General features: G+C 37.3%; 1 protein-coding gene across 1 annotated transcript in view; it reads right to left on the bottom strand.

Annotated features, from left to right (window-relative positions):
• The window catches only part of sptlc3 (serine palmitoyltransferase, long chain base subunit 3), a 43190-nt gene that overhangs the window by 2697 nt on the left and 17979 nt on the right, over positions 1-22514 (bottom strand). The window contains exons 5-10 of the mRNA XM_077236602.1: positions 18389-18513; positions 15946-16039; positions 12816-12921; positions 8370-8589; positions 4626-4752; positions 89-224 (exon numbers count right to left, since the gene is read on the bottom strand). Of these exons, the coding sequence (XP_077092717.1) occupies positions 89-224; positions 4626-4752; positions 8370-8589; positions 12816-12921; positions 15946-16039; positions 18389-18513 (808 nt within the window). The remainder of the gene's footprint in view (positions 1-88; positions 225-4625; positions 4753-8369; positions 8590-12815; positions 12922-15945; positions 16040-18388; positions 18514-22514) is intronic.

Raw genomic sequence — 22514 nt, 5'->3', positions numbered from 1 at the left:
CTGACGCTCTTTTATACATGTTGTGTGAATTTAAACGCCGCTAGAATCTGTAATCCAAACGGGTTGCTGGCTTGGAGGAGCTGCTTACCCAACTTTCCCAGGTAGATAGAGCAGGAGCGGTACCACTGGAGAGTCCTGGTTGCCATAAACAATGAAGCCCATATCCCTCAGCCGAGATCTGAGGTAGCGCGTGTTCTCAGCCAGCTGCCGAACTCTTCGCTGGCCTGCGGGGGAGATACAGACAGAGCCGTCATCGAGGAGAATTTGTTAGCTTTCATTGGAAAAGGAGAGACATAAATGGGAGTCTATAATAAAGTAAAGGTCATGATTTACAACAGAGCAACTGTAGGTCAAAAGGAAAAGTGCAAATAATCTCAAAGTGCAAATAATCTCAATTCTCCACTGGGACTGTATTTGAATTGATTGTACTCCGGATGAGAGGGATGCAGGCTATGAAAGTAGCGGTTACAGTAGATGTCCTATATTTATTTATAGACAGATTACTAATATTTTTGTACTAGTAAAAAAAAAAGGTAACACTTTACAATAAGGTTTCATTAGTTAACATGAACCAAGGATGACCAATACAACATTTATTAATCTTATTTCATGTTCATTTTTTAATGTTTACGAATACATTATTAAAATCAAAAGTTGTATTTGTTAACATTAGCTAATGCACTGGAACTAACATGAACAAACAATTAACGACTGTATTTTTCTTATTAAATAACATTAACAAAGATTAATAAACACTGTAATAAATCTATTGCTTATTGTTAGTTCACGTAAGTTCATACATTAAGTGGTCAAATAAGAAATACTATGAAACCAACAAAGGACTATGAACGTCAATAAAACAGTAAAAAAAAAAAACTATAATCGAGTGGTTGAGCAACATCATATACTGCAATGATCAATAATTGTAATAATTTTTAGACATTTCTAACCAATGTTTACATTTAGACTTTGAAAATACAAAATCTCTACTAAAGCCCGCCACACACTACAAGATATTTGGGGCGATTTCTCCCCTTCCGACAACAACCCTAGGTAAAGTTGCGCCGAACCATTCTCATTGCTTAACCGTTTCAATCTGTGCCAATCCAGCCCACATAGCTTAATTTTCTTACGTTATGGAGGATGATCAGATATTTCTTTTAATTTTATTATTAATGTGTTTACTTCGCTCAAATAGAGAGCTTGGTCAACTACAGATAAACTGGTAGTCAGGCAAGGCAATGTAAGGCAATTCAATCCTGAGTGGCGACGTCACCAGCACAGTTCATAGTCGTACCATGCCGAACCAAGCTCAAATAAAAATATAACTGGAACCGTTATCCTTTTAAGAACCATTCGGCCTGACGGTGTAAAAGCACCTTTTTAGGTTTAAAGAACTAGTCTGAGCAACTAGCAGATTTCAGACTCAAATTACTTTTCAGATTCAAATTAGACATATCTACAGTTTTATGTCAGTGAGAAAAAAAATAGACAGCTAACCTGTAAGACTTATCTAAGCAGTTTAGGCAACTGGCCACGGATCTCCATATAAATACAAAATATAGACTACTATCAAAAGAGTAAAATATCATGTTTAATTATCTGTGCATAACCTTAGAAATATTCATAAAGCTTCACCATTTCAATACATCAATACATTCAATATGCCCGCCTCGCAACTGTCTACCCAACGCCGTGACAATGATTTGATCATATTTATGATATTTTGTATAACTGAGAACTGTTTGAATCTGATGGTAATTTGAAAATACACGAAATTGTTGTTACGGCAATTCTACAGTAATTTGTAGCACTCAGAGAGTCTGCGCCCACTCTGCGGTAGCACGAACTCCAAACAGACCATGTCAGGCAGAGTCTGCAAACCATAGAACAAATATGTCTACAAACTAGTCCTAAAACAGCTGGCACAAAGATTAGCCAACTTCTTTTCCAGTTTTTTTTTTTTTTTACTTCACTGTTTGTTAGAAAGTTTCATAGTTTTTCTACTTAAATATAGTTGAAAACACTGGGAAAATGGCCAAGGAATTGCAATATAATGTAGTGGCATAAAGCCATACCACCAGCAGTTACGGCTCTTACAAAACAGTCTTAGCAATACCTTAACTTTTCTTTTCCTAGGCTACTGGAACATATATTTCATCCTTATTTCTGCAGGTATAATCAAGAAGAGTTTACAAACAACTATTAGCTGCCTTTAGGATATAGACTGATTGTTTGTTAAAGACTAGGGAAGGGGCCCAAAGGAGGAGACAGGAAATGACATCATCTGCTGTGCCGTTCAAATCCCAAGATCGCTCTTTTAATAGCCCCTCATTAAGACCATTAAGTAGTTAGGTGAGACAGAGCAGACCCATTCATAAAATGATCCAAAAACATAGTAACAAACAAAAACAGGAAGAAAACATTGAAACTGTCTTATGGACTTTATAAGTTTTCATTACATTTTGAGGCTCATTTCTGTACTCTCTTGAAAACGCAAATGCGTTTGTGTGTGTGTGGACTGTGGAGTGAGTCGATGTGAAAAACAGTACCAGCTGGTTTTGTTTTGTCAGGCTGAATGGTAGACACATTTCATTATTTGCCAAGACACTCTTGGCTTGAACATAGGATACAATGGATTTGGCACACAATTGGAGACTTGGGGTAAACTGAGCAGCACGGACTCAGATGCGCACGGTACCATGTGGTTGCCAGTAGACTAGTAGCGGTTACCGCTCCGGACTAGTAATCCGAACTTTGGTGGTTCGGACCACAAAGATATAATTCTAACAACTTAATGCGACTGGAGACACATCAATACCTCAATGAACATCAAAACTTTTCACTCTCTGTCTTGTTCAGTTTATGTCTACCAATCTTTCTCTCCTCCATCTTTAATGGAGTGAATCATGCAGTTCTGAGGGCTGGCCAGATCCGCCTCCAGCTCTCTTTGGCACCGTGGCCTGAACTTTTGGAAAACAACAGCATGTTTGCATATAATTACCTGTGAACCGATTGGCAGGTATTTCAAAAGGAGGTGTGCTGTAAAGCCAAGCTCAAAAGACCGCATGTCAGTGGAATGAATACAACCGCTGTTAACATTCATTACATTAGAAACTCTTCAACTGAAACACTGAATACTGGCAGACGCTAGAAAGAGCAGGTGAAGCTCAAACCAAACACTTAGTCATGGACATGGTACACGTTCAGGTCTTCTGCAGTCTATTGTGTAGTGAATTCAGAGCGATATGGAGCATTCTAAAGCGAACTCTCAGAACAGTGTGACTCACCCTCCACAGAATTGCATATCATGCCAGTTATGACACCTATGGGCGGCTTGTCCAAGTCTGATATAGACATCACAGTGTTCATCAATTCAAAACAGCCTTGAAAGATTCTCTTTGGGCAAGTTTATACTAGAACCACTTGGCCATTTGAAGCAGGGGAGTTCTATTTAAAATAGTAATCTGAATTGAAAGGTGCTCTATTTAAAAAGAAAGTCTCTGATTTAGGAGTGCCATTTTTATAAATAAACCATATGCATGATGGTCACACTAGACTGAGTACAAACATTTTTTTAAGACATTGTAACGGTCATGATATGACGTCATGATTGTATATGAAAATATAAAATCTACTCGACTTTACTGCAAAAACATGCATTCTTTTAATTCAGCCAAGAGGTCACACCATGACATTGATCTTCTACTTGTTACATTTTTTAACGTGATGTGAATTCGCAGTCAGAGTTCACCAAACTTTGGAACACAGCAAAATGTGAAACTGAGCTTGCGTTTCTGTATGAATGGTCAATGAAACAAAATGTGTAGTGTGACCGCCCCTTAAAACATTTATTTTGTATAATTTATAAATAAATTTCTTCTGTTTTTTTATTTACATGCAAAACTTAGTTTTGGCATTTAATTTGCTCTTCTGCTGACTTAAAATAGTTCAAAAGTTTGGGGTCAGTAAAAAAAAAAAGAAAAAAAAAAAGAAGAAATGAATACTTTTATTCAGCAAGGATGCATTCACATTCACAGAACAGTGCTACCTGACTAGACTGTAATACATTGTGGTTTGAGTCTTTTCTATCATGGTGTGAACTACAGCGAAACTAAAATGAAACGCAATGTCTTCTCTAAAAACATAAATATATGGATTAACGCATATCAAAAACAGAAGGCAGCTTGGGAAAAGCCTTATAACATCTGGTGCAATTCTGCGGATTCTTAATACCTGGAAATATGTGACCTTTCCTTGACTAAAGGTCTGCAGGACTCTTTAAGCCGGTCCCAATGCTTTATTGAAAGCTGTTTTACATGAGTTATACGCTGTGGTGAAGTACATTTTATTTGATTATTAAATCCATGTGAATCTCTTTCCCATTGGATTCTCCGTGTTTAAGGAGAATGTTGGGTATGTTGGGTAGAGAATTCCAGTGTCTTCTGATATTACAATGACTGACTGGTTTGAATTGTGGGTAACAATGACCTCTGACACATCAAGTGTAAAGTAGTGCATCTGTTGACTTCAGTCATGTGACTTAAAAAAAAATCTGGACAGTCTCTTTCATGATTTCATGTCTTAGTATTGTTTAAGTATTTTTACTATGCTTTGTTACTAACCTTCTGTTGTGCCATCGACTCCCATGATGCATTTAATTGCCCTGATGATCTGCTCCACGACGGGTGGGGACATGGCTGTAGCGTACACTGCACTGTGAGAGTGAACCCGCAGGTAATCCACCAACTCCTGCAGAAAAAAACACAACACGTCCATTATTAAAGGAATACTTCAGCCCAAAATAAGCATTTTCATAATTTACTCATATTTATGTCAGACATTTTGCATAAAATCTTCTTTTTGTGGATCACAGAAGAATGAATTTAATACTGGGCTAAAACAAAGAGAAAATAAAATAAATTATTTCTGAAATAAAAATAATTGTATTTCTATTTAATCGAATTATCAATTATCAAAATTGAATACAATTCATTAAAAAAATCAAATGCATCAAACTGAATAAGGAAATTTCATACTGACATAAGGGTAATACTTTATGATAAAAATAATAGCTATTAACTTCCATTTTAACTACTTTATGGTCAACTCTCAGTGTCAATGTTTCACAAGTTGCAGTATGTCTAAAGACAGGTTTGTAAGTTCAAATTCTTGATCACTAAGCAGATCATCCATGAGAAATGTACTTGTGCAAGATTTTTTTAATCTCAGGTATCTTCAGAAGAGGCGAACCTTTAAAAATGTGATTTAAAAATGTCACTTAAAGGGGCATTTGACAACTATTTCAGCTTAATAAAACCTTTTAGAAATCATTTGGATGGTTTAATAACCTGTTCTGGTGAGAATGGTGACTTTCCCCGCTCCCCCCAGCGTTCCTAGGCGGAAAACCTTGCAACATGAGGATTAACATCCCGGTAAGTTGGAAATAGGAGGTTTCGTGAGAAGCGAGAACGAGCGAGAAACACAAACTGCTTTATGGCAATTCGACATAAACACAAACGCCGCCCTCAATGTGTATGATGTATTACCCACCTCGGTAGACACAGCTCCACACGATAAAGTTGGCCGGCTCCGATAATAACAAATGCACATGAGCAGCGGTAGAAAGGGGGAGAAGGGTGCCGCCATTGAGTTTTTTTACGACATTGTTGTGAAATATACGCCTTACAGGTGTAGGGGGAGCTCGTTGAGAAAACATGCGACAACAAAAGTGAAAATCAGCGAAGAAATAGCTAGAGTTGCCGAATGCCCTTTTAAAGGGACAGTACACCAGAAAATGAAAACATTACTCACCCTCAGGCCAAAGATGTAGGTGTCTTTTTTTCTTCAGTAGAACAAATATGTTTAGCTGAAACGTGGTCCTTGTTGATACATATAATACAAGTCAATGGCTACCATCACTTTAAAACCAATGGCTCCTGATGATTCATTGAGGTCTTATGCAGCGAAACGATCGGTATGTGCAAAAAACTGAACATTATTTACAACATTATTATGTACTTCTTAATACATAATTTTTAATACTGATTAATACTGTAATCCACAGCTTCATAAGACCTCGATGTATCGTAAGGAGCAGGTATTATTTTGTTTTGCCTGTATATTGTTTTTTTGACTCTCAAAGTGATGGAAGCATTGGCTTGCATTATATGAGTCACCAAGGACCACGGTTTCAGCTAAAAGTCTTCTTTACATTTCTACTGAAGAAAAAAAGACATCTACATCTTGGATGGCCAGAGGGTGAGTAAATTAACAGTAGATTTTCAATTTTGGGTGAACTGTCCCCCTAAAATGACCTGAAACACTGTGCTGTCCAAACTACACCACTAGAGGGAGATGAAAGCACACAGCACACACCTAAGACGCTGATAATCCAGTGATTATGACAGCTTCTCAAAATTCTCAAATTTGTCTGTTTGTGACTAATACAGCATGCTTGTTTTGTAAACTGCTTGAGGCAATGAGGCAAACAAACATGTTTATAGCTGTCATTGAATGTTTTTTTTTTTTTTCACAAACAATCAGTTTTGGAGATTGTGCCCAGTCTGTCCTACATCCAAATCCTACATCCAAATAAAAATGCTTCTGAGCAGAAGCCGGGGCCAGTATCCAGCTCTTAATCTCTGTCCTCAGACATCTGTATCCACTGTGGAGGAGTGAGGGGAGGGGGACGCACCTCGCAGTGCACACGGGTCTCTGCATCCAGATGTGTCCTCTACTTTGAGGATGTGGGCGAAGGGGTTTTTAGGGGGAATATCTGTGAAGCAAACATCTGCTTCCACTTAAAGTGCAAAATGTGCAGTGCTTTAGGTCCTGGGAGCTTTGTGGTAACAGCATAAGATAAGTCAGTTAAGAGAACGTGTCCGAAATCCACCCACATCTGTGGAGCGAGGGACTGGCTGGAGCCGTTTGGCAGCTCTCTTTGTGTACCTCCCTCTGTGCTTGTGTACAGTGTCCTTAGCACTGCTGAGAGCAGATTTGACTCTACTGCTGCACCTTTATTAAAGAAAACAGTAAAGCTATGTGAAGGGAAGTTTTCTTTGACAAGTTGACAGGTATGACTAAAAAGGTCTATTGACCAGCAACACAATATTTCAACAGAGACAAATCATTTTAAGATTTTTTAATGATTTTATGTGTTATATAGTCCAAATGAATATTAATCAAATTTGTATTTACTTTTTTTAAATAAACAATTTTAGTCAGTGCTGGACCGCGTACATGATGTAAAAATCCGATGTGAAATTCGGAAAAAACACTTCTTTTGAACTCTACCGTTCAAAAGTTTGATTGATACCTTTTCAAAAATGTATTTCTTTTAAAATAAATCAATATTTTTATTCTGCAAGGATGCATTCAATTAATCAAAAGTAACAGTAAATACATTTATAATGTTACAGAAAATTGCAATTTCAAACAAATGCTGTTCTTTTGAGCTTCAAAGATTTGTGCAAAAAGTATTAATCAAAATTAATTTTTCCACATTTCAGTTTCCACAAAAATATTAAGCAGCACAACTGTTTTCAAAACTGATGGCAATAAGAAATGTTTCTTGAGCACCAAATCAGAATGATTTCTGAAGGATCATGTGACAATGAAATCTAGAGTAATGGCTGCTAAAAAAGCAGCTAAATAATAATGTTTTAAAATACAAACACTTTCAAACAGTTTGATTTTAAATGGTAATAATATTTCAGGATTTAAAAGTTTTAACTGTATTTTTGATCCAATAATTATAGCCTTGGTGAGCATAAGACACTTCTTACAAACCCAAACTTTTGAACGGTAGTACATTATAGACAGGTAACATGTTATGAAGCATTCCGTGAAAACCTGCAATTTTGATTTGACCCATAAAACAGAGCTGGCCGACAGTCTCACCTTATTAACAACACACTTAATATTACGCAACACACTTGTGGGGTCTCTCTCTCTTTCCCCCTCACTCTGTTCTCCAAAGTATGTGTAATTTAAAAAACCTGCAGTCTTTTTCGTTTTCGGTCTTTTATAATCAACTGCCATGTCCGTGATGTGGTTATGAAGTGAAGTGGTCTTTTTTAATGGAGTAATGAGATGAGAGATGTGGTGCTATGGCAGGAGCGTCAGTGACATTTGGGTAACATATGTAGTTTTACATCATGAAATGAGACCATGTGTGCGCTTGAAAAAGAAGGGAAGGGAGGATGGTGTGCATGCTGGTGCATTGTGCATTTCTGCACCACGAGCGTCACCAAACGAAAAACAGTAGCTCAACGGGCTGAATTTCTGAAAAACATTGGGCTGATTTCGTGCCTCAGGAAATGCCTTGTTAAAAGGCCCTTGATAGTAAAGTATTACGTGATGCCTACCTTTTTGCCAGCTATGTATCCGCCAGCAGCCCCGAAGCTCTTAGTGAATGTGCCCATCAGAACGTCCACTTCATTGGGGTCCACTCCAAAATGTTCTGTAACTCCCCGACCTGTGGGGCCCACGGCCCCGATGCTATGGGCCTCATCGAGGTACAGATAAGCCTTGTACTTCTTCTTTAGTGCTAAAACCTCTGGCAGCCTGACAAGAGAGCCTTCCATACTGAAAGAAACAGACAAAAAGATTTCAGTTAAAATGTGTGCAAGAAAAGATAGAAGTCAGATCACTGACATAGGCAAATATGTATACATAATTTAAATTATTAAAATATTTAAACTGTATTATTATTGTCTATTAAAGGTGCCATGTGTAAGAATTGAGTTAAAAAGATACAAAAAATGAGTTACACGGATCAAAAGAATGAGAAGAAATAAGGGCGATGATGTCATTAAAAAAATGACAAGTTATAGTGTTGCAGAGATATCAACCTGAATTAGCATGCTAAATTACTAGCCCCGGCCCGACAGATAATAATACCAGTTTCGGCCATGGGAGGCGGTATGCGGGCAACATAACTTCCAGCCAAACTGCAATGGAAATGAAAGAAATGAGGTTCGACTCCGAACTTGCAACATTTCTTTTGGATTGGTAAGTAAGATGCTGTTAGTATTTCGATAGAAGTTTGTTTTATATGTTTGTTTAGTTTTTTCGGGAAGTTATAACAGAAATGTATCGAAGGCTGTTCGATATAAGTTCTAAAGTTAGCGATGGCTACATTGCAAGGTGTAATGAGAACTACGTGAGCTATATTATGTTTACTAAATTGATTTCCTGAGGTAACTAAATCTGACATATTTGTTCTCCATCTATGTTATTGACCTCTGCACGCTGATTAAAAAAATGATTGGTCGGTATTATGTACGAGGAATACATTTTGGCAAGTTGTAGCATACTGTATCTTTCAACAGTGTTCGTGTGTTTTTACTCTTAGCTAGTAGAGATGATCGGTTCACGTGCGCCAGGGATCTGTCGTGTAACGTTAAAGGGTAAGTTCGGTGTTTTACAAGTAAAGCCCTGTTTTAAGATTGTTTCTGTTTAAATCGAACAGTTAAGATTAAAATTTGGACACATGCTGCTGTCCCGAGAATTTTAGGTTTTTGTGTTAGCACCCCCCCCCACCTACCTATACAATGATTTCATAGGGGCACTGGAACAATCATTCATATAAACACATTAAACTTTAGTTTACAAAGACGTGAAACTCACCGAGAGGTCTGGGGTGTTCACTGATATGCTCACACAAAAATCGCTGCAAAAGATGCGTTCCAACAGGTGTTTTACCATTTAAAACCTGTATTGTTCGTAAAACCAAAAACTACGATAAAACCTGTTGGAAACCATGGGCTTTACTTGTAAAACGCCGAACTTACCCTTTAACATTTACAAGCGCCAAAACGGTATTTTTTGTTTGAATTGCGTAATAAAAATGACAGAATCGGTGACGGTGAATTCGTGAGAGTTGGCAGCTCTGAATGGCGCTAGCTTGGTCAACAGAAGCAAATGCTGTCTGTCAAATTAATGTAATTCAAACTAACAATAAAAATGTAATATGAACAAAACGAATATGAACATATTCACTGGTGAAGGGGAGTAGCTTGAAGATGTCATTTAAAAATCACTTGACATCAACCAACATTCCCCTGGAGTCAGTTGGCTCGGCTTCGGCTATGGCTCTAGGGTCGTTGTGAAGGTAGGGGCGGAGCATAGAGAACTATGCTGTTTCTAGTTTGTTACTCTAGAGTAGATCAATTCACTTTCTGGAGGTAGACTGCCCCCATCTGGTATATGGAATGTGGAGTATGAATTGATTTGTTTTGCGGATATTACACAAGGCACCTTTAAATATTATAATAAATAGATACACGTAAAAAATACATATAATTTTTTTTTAGATTTTCATAATCCATCAACTTGAATATTTTGCATTTAAAATACCTACCAGTAAAACGTCTCTACTACTTGGCAGATATTACTGAAATCACACCTGTCTCAGATACGGCACTAGGTACTGTAAATGTTATGATCTGGTTGCCTGTACTGTTGTTGCAAGTTTGTGACTCGTTTAAAATCTTCTATAATCATGTGTGGATTTCATATAAAGTTTAAAATCTTCTATAATCATGTGTGGATTTCATATAAAAGTTTAAAATCTTCTATAATCATGTGTGGATTTCATATAAAGTTTATGAACCTTCAGTGTTCACGTCACAGCCCAATGAGCACAGATTAATGCAATAAATGACCTTACAACAAGGGTTATCAATGCTCACGAGGCTGGAAAGGGTCACACATCCATGACTGAAGACTTTGGCCTCAATAAACCAACAATCAGACAGGCAGTGTCCAAATGGGTGACATTACACATCAGAAAAACTCAAAGAAACAACAGTGATAAAGAGGCATAGACAATTTCATTATCTCCATTGCAGCCAAAGTAGGTGCTACTGGTTATTCAATTCAAAACGTTGTAGTTGTTCTCCAACAATGACAGTAAATGGCAGATTTTTGTTTTTGTATTATTTAATTTACTTTCTGCTACTTTGTAAAGCAATTTGAGCTATAATTTCGTATGAAAGGTATTTTATTAATTTGCACAGTTACTAGGGTTGGGCGGTATTTCGGTAATATCGTATACCGCAGGGTCTTAAAATAGCAACGGTATCAGTTTCAATACCGTCATTACCGGCACTTATATATAATAAATAAATATAATTTATTCAATGCCTAAAAATGCTTATGTAGTTGTCATCAAGTGACAGTGTGGAGGAGAAAGAGAGAGAGAGAGAAGGGAGAGGCGGTAAATACTGACGAGGCAATTTGTAAATGTTGCAATAAAAAAGGTGACCGCGAGAGATGGAAACACCTCTAACCTAATGTCGCATCTCCGAAACAACCACCCACTCACTGCTGCGAGGATGCATTTTGCCCCGAGTTCATTAAATAAGCGCATTAGTTTATTATATTTGTTAAAATATTATAATGTTATTTTTTTTACGTTAATAATGAAAACTGAAGAGCACTAGTAAGATGGGATGCATCGGGAGTCAGACATTGACCAATTAATTAAGTTTCATTTTGTAAAAGGCCTTTCTTTAAAGTGAATTTCGTTTTGTATAAATTGTATCCTAATTTTTTTTTTTTATCAACCAATAATAAATAAGAAACAAATATATCAGACAACATAATCATGACTTGATCATGCGCTGGCGCGCCGCGGTCACTTGCATTGAAATCTCATTATAAATTAACCGAAACTCCGAAAGTGTATGTCTCACAGACATGACAGATATCTAAATAAAGCTTGACATTTCATTAAACGAAACAATTCAAAACGAAAAGAAATAGGCCACTCGCTGATTATTTAATCCATGATGTGCATTTCTCTCTATGCGCGTTCATACGGAAATGGCGATCATCAAATTAAACGAAACTATTCCAAACGAAAAGAAATAGGCTAGCCTACTCTCTGATTATGTAATCCATGATGTGCATTTCTCTCTATCGTTCACTATGGAGATGGCGATTCATCAATTTCTTTAAACGAAACAATTCAAAAGGAAAAGAAATATAGGCAGCATACTCTCTGATTAATCCATGATGTGCATTTCTCTCTATAGGCGCGTTCACTACGGAGATATCAATCGTCAATTTCTTTAAACGAAACAATTCAAAAGGAAAAGAAAAAGGCTAGCCTATACCTTCTGATTATGTAATCCATGATTTGCATTTCTCTCTATATATGCGCGTTCACTAGGTGATGGCGATCGTCAGCTTAATCTTTGCAGCACTGACAGAAAAGTTGTATTAATAAAAATCAATGGACGCGTGTCACCGGATTTACAAATGCACTTGTTGCTTGTTAATTTAATTTAAATGAATTAATAAAATGAATACAATTGTCATAATTAAAATAATTAAATATTATTAATTGTCCCATTTTTGCTCATTTATAAATAGTACTTATATCTACCACCCCCTCAGCATCTGGGTTAAACAATTATTTGGCGCCACCATATTATAACGGCCCACGTATTAAAAATAGTCGAGTCTAAATAGGGCTACGGCTCATATTACATTTAATGCCGTCAACAGGGATCAGACACAACGTGCACGGGTTGGCCTTGATTTTTTTTGTTGTGTTTTTTATGCCCGATCTGGTATTCAGTTTCTGAACGGTGTAGACACAAGCCAACAGTTTGGTGACGCTGTCTGAGCCTTATGTCATAATTTTTAATTAGTCACGGTAATACCGTATACCCCGGTAAAATAGGGAGGAGGTTTGACGGTATCAAAATTTGGATACCGCCCAAGCCTAACAGTTACATCCACTTTCATCTGATGCATCTGCTTACATTAAGGCTGGAGTGAATATGATTGTAAACATTCACCTGTAGATGCCCTCCACTATGATGAGAATCTTCTTCCAAGAGCGATGGGTACGGGGTTGCCCTGAGCAAATCGCTTCCTTCAGCAGCTTTTCTAGACTCTGCATGTCTGCAACCAAACACAAAACCGGCACGTTATGACACAATAAGGTATTAACAGAAACACGCACTGTTTGATGGTATTTTACCTACACCAAACAAAAAAACAACAACTCTTCCCAAACCAAAATAAGAAGGATACGCTCATAAATGTTAAGTGGTTGGATATAAGACATTTTTAAGTGGCAGTCATGAGCAGAGGAAATTTAGTTCTGTTAAATTACCTTTAGAAATATGTATGGCTGTAATATTACATCACTAAGCTCTATTCCAAATGACAAACAACCGAACATGCTTTTGTTCTTTTGATATATAGAACAGTGTTTCTCAATCCTCCTTCTGGAGAGACCTGATTTAAAGTCCATGTGGTGAAAAATCTTTTAATGTTGTTTATATGTTTATGTGGTGTTTTTAATATGCTTTAAGACAAACCATGTGCAAATTCATAAGTCAACAACACCATTGTAGAGCATTTTCTCCGTGAAACCAAAGACAGTTTTAAAAAAGCGGTTTGAAATCGCTGGAGTTTCTGACGGCACAAACTGCCTTGTAACCACTCACGTCAACGTGTGATCATCAACGAGTGGATCTCTGAGCTGCTGTGAGTGAGTGGAGGCGGGGCTAGTTTGCATATTCATAGAACAGCGTTTACTTAAATGAGGTAAGGGTGTAGAGTTGTGTTTAAGCTATTTTAAGGCATAAAGTAGGGAAAGTAAAACAACTTTTAAAAATGTCATTTTGGTGATCAAAGATGAGTTTTCAGGGATAAAATTATGGACTTTAAATGTGTCCAATTACTGAGACACAATCTGGCATTGTTGGCAGAACTTACTAGAAAAATAAGCAACATGGTCTGGCAAAATAAACCCAAAAATAAGTGACCTACTTCATCAAAATAAGCCTAATTTGCTTTTGGGAGTGTGAGGGTGTTTATGGATCATAAACATTAACCAAGGCTAAATTGCATCTTACTGCAAAAAAAGAAAAAAGAAAAAGGCTTTCCAATAATTGTATCCTAGGGGAGTGGCTGGAAAAGGCTGAAACATGGAAATAAAAGGGAAATAAATAACAGTGATCAATAGCGATCTTATGTAAAACGGAGCTCTAAATGTACACTGGGATATTCAGCGATGCTATTATTGATTGGTAATATTTTATTGTGCAAGTTCAAATGTGTGACACCCCCCCCTCCCCCTCCCCCTCCCCAAATAGCCTAAAGTCACTTAAGATAACCAGACATGGCAACACTACAAACTAGCCAACAGATGGCAGAGTTGAACTGCAAAATCAAAGAAAATTTAAAAGATGATGCAGGTTTGATTCTGGCCCGTGTCTCATCCTGATCTCATTCATCTTCTCTCTTACTCTAAAAACTTCCTGCCTTCTCTACTGTCTCTATGAATAAAAAGTGACGCAAAGCCCACAGAAAAGAATGTCTTTTATAAAGGTGGCCTCATTTCAAACAGGTGAATGTATGTAGGCCATTGAAGGCCAATGTGGACGCGGCCTGCTTTCACTATCCATGCAGTCCTGAAATACTACACTCACCTAAACAGATCTGCCAAAGGTTTCAGGTTAAGAACAACTATAAGAAGAAGAATTGACAATTGAAATGTAGTACTAGATGAAACAAGGCGTGGGGGGATAAATGTCAAACTATGTTTGGCTAAATCTTTGTTTACTTGTGTGTTAAGTTAGTCACTAGTTTATTCAATATGACAATTACAGTATTTGCAGCTTGGTTATGGATGTTTTGAAACAGAATAATTGTGCTTATAATACAAAAAACATATTCGGTGTGCAGTGGAAACCTACCCACTCACTACCCACAGTCACTTTGACACGTACAAAACGGCAATAATCATTATTCAAAACTATGTCCAGCTTTCAAATGAAACTAACAAAAAAATCCACATTATGTGTACCATATTTTTATGCAATCTTTTCCCAAGGAAAATCCAAGTGTTCAAGCAAATGCTTATGTAATTGATAAACTAACCAGAAGCCAAAACACAGGCCTACATATTCCCAATGTCAGAAGCAAATTCAGAGCATTTGAACAAATTGAGTCTGTTTGCATTCAAATGTGCAAATGAGCATAAGCTGACATCAACCAGAGAAACAGAGATAAATAATATCTACCTTCCTGCAGAATTTATGTGGTTTTTCATATCAAGTTGGATGTGGAATTTTCTTCTGACCATTGCGCAATCCTCAGAAGATGACGGATAAAGAATCAAAATGGCAATGCTAGCGTTAGTGTGTTATGTATTTGTCAACAAACATGTCCTAACAATCAAAATGCGCGTGATACATTCATTGTTATGCAATGACAACATTTATTCTGAAGGTGTACAGGTATCAACAGAGAATCACACCATATTTTTCGCCCCTGCCTCTGCAAATGCTTGCTAAACAGGTTTGGATTATCATATAATTATGAACGTTGTCGTTGACTAATTGATGCACTTCATTTGCTTCAAAGTAAATCATTAACTCATCATATCCGCCCATGTTACATCATACACTCTCAATGAAATCAGATCTCTGAGATTCCAAGTTGACTAAGTGATCTTCTATAGTTCTGACCCTAATCCAAAATACACCTGAACCAGCTTATCAAGTGCGATGGCAGTCGGGTATCCTCTGTCACTTTTATCAAGACCATTTTCAGGTCAGACAGTGACATGTAGAGTCTCCAAGGTTTGCCTTAAGGACCTACAACCTGCAAGAGTACATTCAAGCTTTTGTTCTTCATGCATCATGTATTCCATCCTCTGGAGAAAGATGCACACCAGTCATAGAGTAGTTACACAAGAATACCATTAACTACAATGGATTTCCTAAAGCACAGCCATTTTAAAACCTCAGAAATGCCTCGCTGCAGGCTAATGCTTAAACTTATTCGGCAAACCATCACTAACTGTGAAGGTGATCACCTTATAATGTTGAACCTTAAGCAACTTGTGTTGATAATTGAACACACCGTGACCTGGTATATTTAAATTTTATAATATTGTGAATATGTACTTACTGTTGTGTTTGAAAACTCGAATGGTTGCGCCCGACAACCTGGCTCCCAGGATAAGGGACGTGTGATTTAGCTCATCGCTCAGGATCAAACAGCCCTGGAAACAAGGCATATATTACTGCATGGCTCTGCACGAAGCTCATTACGAAGCAGGAATCTAAAGCAGGAATCCATCAATAACATGTTGTGTGAAATAATAATGTGAGGGTCTTACAAAACACGATCACAAACAATCAAGCGTTATTTATATAGCACCTTTTAAAACACTGTTTACAGTGTTTTACAGAAAGTCATACTAAATACCATACTATAATATAAAGAGTAAAAATAAAAAGGTTGCACTTTATTTTATAGTACGTGCACTTACGTGTACTTACCTAAGAAAGTACTGGTTCTACGTCAGAATGTCGGCTCATTACTGGCTAGTTCCTACATCAGCATCACATGCATGTGTCGGGGTGCTCACATAACCAGCGTCGGCCAATGGTGAGCCTACGTTCTGACGTAGAACGCGGAAGCGCTGCACTGTTTACACTATGTCAACAGCATTGGAGAACGACGTGGAAGAGAAAGAAATTGTTGAATAATGTTGTTATTTTTACACACAAAAGTATTCTCATCGCTTCATGATATTAAGATTGAACCACTTTAGTCACATGGACTATTTATATATATATTTATATAACTATATATTTACTACCTGTCTGGGCCTTGAAAGTTGCAATGACTTTGCTGTCTATGGGTGGTTCAGAATTTAACCTCTCAAATTTAATCAAAAAGATCTTAATTTGTGTTTCGAGGATGAACGAAGTTTTTACGGGTTTGGGACGACATGAGGGTGAGTAATTGTTAAACAGAATTTTCATTTTTGGGTGAACTAACCATTTAAAGTTAGGTTTAGGGGTAGGTTCAGGGTAAGTACTTAGTTATTAACAAGTTATTGTAATAACTATAATAAGTTTATAGTATGTTCATGGGGAACAGGACTGTAAAATAAAGTGATACTAATCCCTTTATTGATACCAATAAAATAATAAAATTGAACTTGAAAATAATAAAATGTAAAAAAACATGGCAGATCACTCTCTTCATAGTATTCTTGCATCCACATATTATACAATAATTTCGATTTTTATTCTTATTCTATTTGTTAATTTATCTATTTTTATTATCTTCTCGCTCTCCCTTTCTGTCATTGAATCTTAATTGTTAATTCTTTTGAGCTCATTTAAATATAATCCTGCCCCAGATAGGGAATGATCTGCCGGGACAGTGGTAACCGGTGAGGTGGTTCTTACACATATAGACTAATAGTAATAAAAACCTTTTAAGGAGAGAATCATTAAAAGTCCATCCTTATATTTTGTCAAAAAAGACATGCAATGACGTCTGAGAACAAAACTGAATAATGACTTCAATCAGTTGAGTTACATTTATGCATTTGAAAGACACTTTTATCCAAAGCATCTAAGGACACGTTTTTCCAGTTACAAACACGAGACGCAGGTAAGTGGAAAGAGAAAAAGAAACTCTTGAGATGCGCTTCCCCCCGCCCCAAAAAGTTTAACTTCTTTTAACTTGAGACATGAGCACAATGGTTAAACACGTCTGTCTAATAGTGTCTGTTTACATAGAACAACAATGGAAAAGCAGAACAATGGAATGCAAACATTCGTTCTGTGTGAATGGACCATTACAGGGCATACTATCACTGAGCATATTCGCTGGGAATCGAACCCCAGCCTTGGATTTGCTAGCTATCGCCAGCTTTACCAACTAGGGGAAGTAGTTAATTGAAATGGACCTTCAGAAAAAAAAAAGGTTTTTGTTCAAATTAATTGAACTTTTTAACATTCAGATCTTTTGTTGTGAACTGGATGACAAAGTCTTAATATCAGCAGAGCCTGGCCTGATTCAACAATTATTGATGTCATCTCCTCTTTACCTTGAGAGGCCTTGAACTGACACCTACTCCAGAGGGGACAAGTTGTTGGACTCACTGCTTAACCAATACCTCAAGGCTGCAACATACATCATGAGGACTTTCTTAAGGGAAGAACATCCCCTTCAGCACAATCCTTAAGAAAGTCCCACAGCCCTCTGGATCACATCCAGATCCTGAGGTCTTCTCATCTGAGCTGGTTATGACAACCACATCATTAGGCCCAGTATAAACAATCCCTAATGAGACGCCCTAAACAAACACTGTCAGTTCTAACTGTGCTTGTTTATCTGATTGAGCATCATTTTTAACAAGGGTTTGTTTAGTGTGCTGGTTCATTGGGTTATTCTGTAGTGCATGAAAAACTCTTTATTGTGGCAATTAATAGCAGGCTCCCAGAGATAATGGATTAATATACAACACTTGTGAGCTCATTTCAGCGATAAAATTGGGTGATTTAAGACAGATGTAAGAAATAAAGAGGATTCATTTTTAAACACTGACCTTTCCGACTAGAGCTGGAATGTTCATGGAATTGGTGGCGAAACCCATTCCAAACGCCATGGCAGACTCCACACCCAAGAACTCAGCCACATGTTGCTCCAGTTTCTCATGGATGCTGAAGTTGCCTATAAAAAAAAGATAATGAAAAGTATAAAATTAACACTTTTATGAAAATCGGTTTACCAAAGTCTCCATGGTCTCTTTTCTTTGTACAATAACAGGGTTCCCACTCTTTTCTTGAAATGATTTTCCAGGACTTTTCCAGGACATTTTCAAGACTTTTTCAGCTGCTACAGTGCGAATCAAGTTATCACAACTAAGGCTGGGCGATATACCGATATTATCATATCGAGATATATTTTGAAACAAATGTGATATTGTACCTATACCGTTATTTCTGTATTATAGTTGTGCAAAGATTGTTGTCTTTCACAATGCCACCTGCTTTCCTCTACTTGCAATGCCACACTACTAAAACAGAAGTTATTCTCTACTTTAGTTCATACACTGCTATTTTACTTGCTGATATCAGTTTAAAAGTCCAAACTCTCACAGTCAAGCTGTATTCGCAATCAGTCACTAACGTTAGAAAAAATTAACTATTATCGGAATTCTAAATTAATTGCATCTGCCCGCACCAAGGCACATTACGCATCTGGTATACATAATGGCATAAACTGATGAGTTATGTGTTTTTGACTCTAAATTATTTTGATTTATCAAATCTTTGTAACCGTTTTTGTCAATTATATTGCTGAAATGGATAGACCTTTTGTAAAGCTAAATGTGTTTAAATGCAAAATCCATTTAGCCTACTGGTGTATGAAATGGATCTGAAGTAAAATATTCTGACAAACTAGGGTAAAATACCGGTATATATCATATATCCCAAGCTTTGGAGAATTGCTATTTTCTACAATTGTACCTTATATTTTGTACATTTAACCAGATATTGCTTAAATGGTTATTCATCTCAATCTTTCTCTATTGTACTTTCTCCACAAAATATGTTATGTTCAATAAATCACCAAAACAATTTCCTTTACTTTATCTGTTTACTGTTTACTTACAGTTGACTTAGTGCATCTGACACCTGCATTCTTCAAGTAAATATGAAAATCACTACAAAAATGAATAAAAAATATTAATATCAAACTCAAATCCTATCCTGCAGTGCAAAAAGGTCAATATAAAACAAAGCAATGTCATTTCAATTAAAATGTTACTCTAAAAAAAATCTGTTATTGTAGCTTCTTGACACTCTCCTGCAGGTCTTCCAGTGATGCTTTCCAGTCATGAACGCTTCAAAACAGAGAGCACAAAGCGCGTATGCGCATCGCAGGTGCAGAATGATGTGCTCAAAGCAACATGGAGTCACGGTGTGCAGCGCTGCGCTGACCAAGTATGCATTTAAAAGTTCACGGCACAAAGCGAAGAAATGTTGAGCGCACAAATCCTTGTGTATATCTGTCCAACAGTTTATTGTTCATTTGTTTCTTCACAGTTTTAAATTCCAGTTATTGTGCGTTTGATGCCGATTCATAGTCCTTGTGCTAACAGGCACGGTAGCGAGTAGTTTAAAAACAGCAACAAACATAATATACAAATACACAAAATAAAGTAATTTTATGCAAATCCACACCCTTTTATCTACAGATCAAGCACTATAATGTGAATATATCATATTGGAGAGAGTTTTACCGTGCATCCTGCTGTAAACGGACGAGGCGCGCGCGCTGTTTGAATACTGAATGGAGAATGATTGACAGCCGCAGAGGAGGGAACAAACGAGTTTCCGTAAAATTTAATTTAATGATGTAAATAGACTTCTGTCCCTCACATTAAGCTATGGAATGGCTTCAGATGACTTTGTGAAATTATAATAAGACCCTCTCAGTCTCAGACCCAAGTCACCCAAACTGAAGTGAAAAAAGCGTGAGGCGCCGAAAAGCGCGCTGTTTGCATCCCTGCGTTTTATTCTCCCGCAATCCGCACACACAGAGTGAGTGCATTACCGGCCGCGCCCGCACTCGGCCATCAAATCTAGTGGCGCGCCGCACTCTATTGCGTTGGGAGTGCGTACGTCTCTAGATCAAGGGCCCGGCCCGAGGATAGTGTCGGGAAATATCGGCCCGGCGGTCGGGTCAAGTTCGGGCTCGGGCAGAGAATCTAAGCTCTAGTTCACGCTAAGAAACCGAGAGTTGTCATCCAGTCTCTTTGGTAGAGAGAGACGAGGAAAACACACAAGCATGCAAATGGAAATTATTGCGACCGGAAAGATTATCGAGCTCATTTTTTTATCGTGCGATTAATTGATTTATTGACTATCGCGACAGGCCTACACACACACATAGTTTACCTTTTTAAGCCCAACTGCAGCGAATGGGGAACATTCAGGCAGAGGGCAGGAGGAGAGGGACGGGAATGTTACGTTGTAGGTTCGGTAGACTCGTTATTCTCCGCTTTTCTACAATGATTAGCTGAAAGTGCTTCACCACGCTGCTGCATCGTGTTGTCACATGTCCGTAGTTTACAGGGGCAAGTCCTACATACTGAGATGTCAAATTGCGTACTTGCTACGCAAAATGCGTACATATTGGCAGGTTTGTGTCACGTGGGGCGCTGTGCTGGCTACATGCAGAAATGAAAGCAGACAAGCGCTTCAGCCCAATATTACCCTTTGAAGGCAGCTGAAAACAGACATTCATGCGTAAAATGTTTAACCCGTTTGCGTTCATCCACAAGGAGGGAAAATTATTTTCCAGGACAACACAAAAGTTTCCAGGACATTTTACTTTTTTTCCCATTTTCCATGTGTTTTCCAGGACTGGAAAATTGGTCTTTCATTTTCCAGGTTTTCCAGGACGCGTGGGAACCCTGAATAAATGGGAACAGAAATTGTCACAGGCCAGAGCACCACAGCTCAACATGTCAGCAAGACATGTGCTGACCACTTTCTTTAGCCACAAGACCAGAGAAAGTGAAGGAAAAACTGAGAGACTGACTCTGCTTGCGATTATCAATAACTTAAGGAGACTTCTGAACAAATCAAATCTAAGACAACAATTTTCCATGTCCACTACAAAAGGTATTCAGGACCATGAACAGGAAGTGTTAAAATCATTCTGACAGGACAAAAGAACAACAGTTCAAGTCTGCCCTCATCTATTTCCCTTTGCTGGATGTAAAATTACATTAATAAAGAAATAAAACATTTAAAAAAAATTATAATATATATATATATATATATATATATATATATATATATATATATATATATATATATATATATATATATGTTTATTAATATATATACATTTCATTTTTTTGTGAAACCAAGAATTTTTTAGACCACAGTCTCTAACCGGTAAGATTAGGCATTCTCAGTTTTAGAGGCTCAGAGAGCGCCGGCATAGGAGAAACAAACACAGTGTATATATAGGAATCATGGAATTAAATTTAATACCTTTTAAGACCTTTTTCAAGACCCCTTCCATACATTTTAAGACCTCATTGCCACTTTAAGTTTTATCCATTACATTGGTGACACCTTAAATTTATATTTGTAAGATAGCACAACTAAACAGTCTTAGTTTGTGATTACCTCCTTATCAGTACAAAATTCAGAAGGGTGGGAATGAAGCATAAGATAATTAATTGAATGACTGACCCAATGCAAGGTTTATTAGAAAGAGAAACCAGAATTAGACCAATAAACAAAACAATTGACAAAACTTATTGAAGAGGGAAAATAAACCTCTCTGAGCTAAAGAGACAATGAGTTCACAAAGTATATTCAAAAGACGTATTTGTAACAACAACTCTTATAACTGTCTGCAAACCATAGCTCTTTTGTAGTACACTTCTCATGACAAACACCTGATGGTCAGACAGTTTACCTGTGATTACCACTGAGTGCTTGATTTGATGCACCAGAGCAGAGTGTCAGTAAACGAATATTCGATCTGTAATTATTATTCGAAAAAAATAAAATACTATTCGAATTTTACTACGTTGCTTTGCTGGTAGTAAATGCTGAGAATCCATTATAAATCCCAATCACTTACTCGCAGTTATAATTAAATACACTGTTTGGCGCTGTGGAGTGTGTTGATTGTAGTATTTG

This window comes from Siphateles boraxobius, unplaced genomic scaffold (assembly GCF_051911475.1).
Source record: "Siphateles boraxobius isolate OS27281-9 unplaced genomic scaffold, OSU_SipBor_1 20, whole genome shotgun sequence".
In the NCBI taxonomy this organism is placed as follows: domain Eukaryota; kingdom Metazoa; phylum Chordata; class Actinopteri; order Cypriniformes; family Leuciscidae; genus Siphateles; species Siphateles boraxobius.
Note: the sequence above shows the minus strand (reverse complement) of the source record. Positions and strands in the feature narration are given on the sequence as shown.